Here is a 5000-nt window from a genome sequence, read left to right as displayed (position 1 = left end):
GTATGCATTCACTGTACTTATTAGTTCATTATCTAGTAAATATTCATGAAAATATGATATGTGGCTGTAGACCGCATGGTTTCAATGAGCAGCATAGTTGCAATTCCTCTAGCCACCATCCTACACAGTACACCTTTACGTAAACTCTCCCGGGACTCACTAGTTTGACGCCCTCTCGTGACTTCACATGGTAATCAAACATTTCAAACAAGCGATTTAAGGTTAGGGTTAGGTTTAGGGTTAAGGTTAGGGTTAGGGTTAAGGTTAGGGTTAGGTTTAGGGTTAGGTTTAGGGTTAGGTTTAGGGTTAAGGTTAGGGTTAGGATTAGGTTTAGGGTCGTATGACGTAAGCGGTAAGTCACGAAAGGGCGTCGAACTAGTGAGTCCCAAACTCTCCCACCCCATGCTGCTCTCTGCAAACTCCCTGAAAAAACAACTCTGCCACCCCTTCCCCCCTGGAGAACCTTGCTAGCCTCAACAACAACAGCAGCAACAACGGCATCTCTTATCTGCCAAAAAGCCCACTGGTGTTGACTACCAGTAGCGTTGAGAGGCAATTTTAGTAAGTGGTCATTTCAATACATGGTATAGGCGGCGAGGCAGGTTTGCCAGGGTTCTCTCTGTTTACTTTAAATGCTAAATCAGTTTATTCTCTTCTCTCCTCATCTCCTCTCGTCTCTCGTTGTGTGCCATGTTGTATATTTCAGCGGCGTACTCTGTGGCTGTCAGCACTTTCCTTTTTATTCAGCGGAACCCCTTGCCTTTTTTTCTGCATCGACAACAAAAGCAATGGAGTTGTAATTTATAAATATATATTTATTTATGGTTATTTATTTATTTTGGCTCTTTGGGTCCAAAGTTGTGCTGATCCATTGCAAAAGCTGTCAAGCCCTGCATTTTGCAATGGCTGTAATCTTAACAGGCTCTGGACTGGCACACTCAGGTAGGAACACACAGGCATTGGATGTGGACATGCAGGTGTGTGTGCACACGCACACATGCACACACGCACACACGCACACACGCGCATGTTCGCTCGCACACAAAAACACACACACACACACACACGCACGCACGCACGCACGCACGCACGCACGCACGCACGCACGCACGCACGCACGCACACACACACACACACACACACACACACACACACACACACACACACACACACACACACGCACACACACACACACACACACACACATACACACACACCAACTTCTTCTTTACTAGCCTTCTGCTGACCGGCAAGCACACACACACACACACACACACACACACACACACACACACACACACACACACACACACACACACACACACACACACACACACACACACACGCACACACACATCCAGCAGCAGCAGGGCAGATCAATGCGCCACTAATACAGCCTCAGCCTCAAACTTCAAACTTCCCCCGGTCCAAAGGGCTTCTTTTGCTGCAGACCTCTTTCAAATAGCACAGCACTGCCAGAGCTGCTACTACTGATGCAGGATTCTGGATGTAGGAGATGCCCTGGGGTTGGCTCGGCTCAGTGTGTGTGTGTGTGTGTGTGTGTGTGTGTGTGTGTGTGTGTGTGTGTGTGTGTGTGTGTGTGTGTGTGTGTGTGTGTGTGTGTGTGTGTGTGTGTGCTTGCCGGTCAGCAGAAGGCTAGTAAAGAAGAAGTTGGTTTGTGTGTGTGTGTGCGTGTGCGTGTGCGTGTGTGTGTGTGTGTGTGTGTGTGTGTGTGTGTGTGTGTGTGTGTGTGTGTGTGTGTGTGTGTGTGTGTGTGTGTGTGTGTGTGTGTGTGTGCGTGCGTGCGTGTGTGAGTGTGTGTGTATGGGTGTGGGTGTTCATACACTGAGTCTTTGACCTTTGAATAATGCATCAGTCATATGGAGTATTTCAGCACCGGAAAAGCAGTGTCCGGTTCATTAATCAGCGTAGGAAAATCTCTCTCTCTCTCTCTCCCTCTCTCTCTCCCCCTCTCTCTATCTCTCTCTCTCTCTCTCTCTCTCTCTCTCTCTCTCTCTCTCTCTCTCTCTCTCTCTCTCTCTCTCTCTCTCTCTCTCTCTCTGACGCACACATATGTATATGAATGCCTACTCTCTCTCTCTCTCTCTCTCTCTGACTCACACATATGTATATGAATGCCTACTCACAAACACACACCTGTACACATACATAAATGGTATGTACATACTGTATATGTTGTTTGTGTCTTTATATATAGAATACACAAGGTTGATGCATGAGAAATGAACATTGCCCCTCTTTCACCCTCCATTTTCCTCTTTTTTTCCATTCCTTACTCATTTCTTTCTTACCGTCTTTCCTTCTGTAACTCCTACCTTTCTCTCCTCTTTCTTTCTTTCTTTCTTTCTTTCTTTCTTTCTTTCTTTCTTTCTTTCTTTCTTTCTTTCTTTCTTTCTTTCTTTCTTTCTTTCTTTCTTTCTTTCTTTCTTTCTTTCTTTTCTTCTTTCTCTCTCTCCCAGGGTATGCTGACGCTGGTGTCTAACTGCATCGACCGTCTGAGTGTGTACAACAGTGCGGCCCACTTTGGGGAGTGTGCGGGAGAGGAGGCCGGGGAGGCCTGGAAGGAGATCCTCAACCTGCTCTATGAGCTGCTGGGTAAGGAGACATGGGAGAACTCTCTAACACACACACACACACACAGACAGACAGACACACACACACACACACACACACACGCATACACACACACACACACACACACACACACACACACACACACACACACACACACACACACACATACACACACACACACACACACACACACACACACACACACACACACACACACACACACACACACACACACACACACACACACACACACACACACACACACAATCACTCACACATATGAACACTGTGATGGAGTGACCATCAATATGGTTGTAGATTCACTGACCGTCATGCCAAAGATCCTGTGTTGTAGCCCCTTAATGCACGCCGTACCTCCTGTGGCACGCTGTAATAGACATTGAAAGTGAACTACTATAGTACTACATTACTATGACAGTGCACAGGGCCTTTAGTAATTCATTACGACTTGGTCATTGCCATTCTGGTAACAGCTAATTTATAAAGCCGTGTCTTAAGGGGTTAAGTGTTGCAGTCAGAGCCTCATTTTTTCAGAAATGCATTCAAATCCGGGAGTGGTAACTCTTCTTTCCTTCTCCCCCTCACACCCAGAATCTCTCACTCTAATATCTCCACACGTCAGTGAAGTTGAGACAATAGCTTAAGGAGTTGCTGCAGACATACAGCACTGCGCTATTCTACCTAACTCTCTCCAGGAGTTTCACATCTCATGACAGGATATATATAAATGTGTCTGGGTTTCACAGCTTGCTTTTTGGATCCGACTGGCCATCACTTCATCATGCTCTCAGGCGTCTAGAGCCCTAGAGTACTGGAAAATTGGACTTTCACATACTACATATCTGAGGTGCGATCGGAAGTGTTAGCAGAGTTAAAATTGGGCCAGCCTGGAGCTTTTTGGAGCTCAGCGTCTAAAGGCCAATTTATACTTATTGGCGATGACGGTTGCAGAGCCTGTGCAACTGTCTGTGCGCGACCACGCCCCCCGCGCAGAGGCTCTGCAACCATCATCGCGGGCCTCAAGAAAATCCTGAGTACACGTCAAACGGTTGCGAAGGGCGCAGAGAAAAGGCGCTGTGACTGGTCGTCTCGCTACTTCCTTGTTCTCGTGGCGGCACAGTTCTACGGTCGTTTACGAGAGCCAAACTGTCAATATTCTGTGAAATACGAACGCTTTCTTTCTAGTGTTTGTAAATAAATGAACCTACAATGACTGAATTAGTAAATAACAAACAAACAATACATCAGTTTAGCACTCGCGGCACAATGCCTGCAGTCTGACTACTGTACTGTATCCGTATTGTACTACTGTAGCCTTGTAGCTATGTAGCCAAATGTGGCTAACGACATGAGACCTCCTGCGCAGATCTATAACATCAACAGTGGTTAGTGACCAGAATCAACGGGCGCCGTTGCTGAACTATAATCTGCCCTTTAGTGTTTAGAGCTCACGCCTTCTCAATCCTGCAGCACAGGCGCCCAGAGCTGAGCTTCCCCATCCACTCTACAGTTTTTCATTCCATTGCAATAGACTGAGGTGTTACATAATTACTATGCGTAAAGAATGTACCTTTCTATTGCGAAGTACTAAGATGTATATGCATGACATTGTTCAGCAATCATGCAGGAAAGATTCTTATCACGTTTCTGTGAATTAAATGTAGAGTACGGTAGAGTACAGTGACCTGATTGATCTAGTAGGAAATCATGTTGTCTCACAGCCTACATGCTGTATAGTATGGCACATAATACGAACATTGTAGGACAGAGCAAACATATTGCGCACAGCTAGCTATTACTGACACTGATTACTGAGTGATACTGACATTAAGACATAATGCACAGCTCAGCGTTACACACACAGGGTGCATCCCAATATGTGACCTTGCCTCCTCCACTTGTGCTTGTCTCCTCGTCCCGCCTCCTGGCCCCTCCTCCGTGGAGAAAACGATGCAAGTTTACCAGCTGTCAACCTCGCCACAACAACTTTTGAGCGACTGTTTTTCATTCACCATCCCAATTGCAAATGAGAAAAAAGACTTTACAATTGAGCTTTTGCAAGATATTGAAATATAATGCAGTTGTCAGTGATGTCATCATGACGAGAAGCAAGTGGAGGAGGCAAGTGGAGGAGGCAAGGTCGCATATTAAAACGCACTCACAAACCTTAAACGATTGTGCAAGGCAGCATGGGATTTCCTTGGCTAGAGCTCTGCCACCCCTGGGACCATTCCATCCACTCCCTCTCTCTCTCTCTCTCTCTCTCTCTCTCTCTCTCTCTCTCTCTCTCTCTCTCTCTCTCTCTCTCTCTCTCTCTCTCCCTCTCTCTCTCTCTCTCCCTCCCTCTCTCCCTCTCTCTTTCTCACCTCCTCTCCCCGGCACCA

At 46.5% G+C, this 5000-nt stretch overlaps 1 protein-coding gene across 1 annotated transcript in view; it reads left to right on the top strand.

Annotated features, from left to right (window-relative positions):
* Positions 1 to 5000, top strand: part of LOC134435204 (ryanodine receptor 3-like) — a 414716-nt gene that overhangs the window by 143477 nt on the left and 266239 nt on the right. Inside the window, exon 14 of the mRNA XM_063184070.1 lies at positions 2481 to 2616. Within this exon, the coding sequence (XP_063040140.1) occupies positions 2481 to 2616 (136 nt within the window). The remainder of the gene's footprint in view (positions 1 to 2480; positions 2617 to 5000) is intronic.

The sequence above is a fragment of the Engraulis encrasicolus genome, chromosome 19 (genome assembly GCF_034702125.1).
Source record: "Engraulis encrasicolus isolate BLACKSEA-1 chromosome 19, IST_EnEncr_1.0, whole genome shotgun sequence".
NCBI lineage: Eukaryota > Metazoa > Chordata > Actinopteri > Clupeiformes > Engraulidae > Engraulis > Engraulis encrasicolus.
Note: the sequence above shows the minus strand (reverse complement) of the source record. Positions and strands in the feature narration are given on the sequence as shown.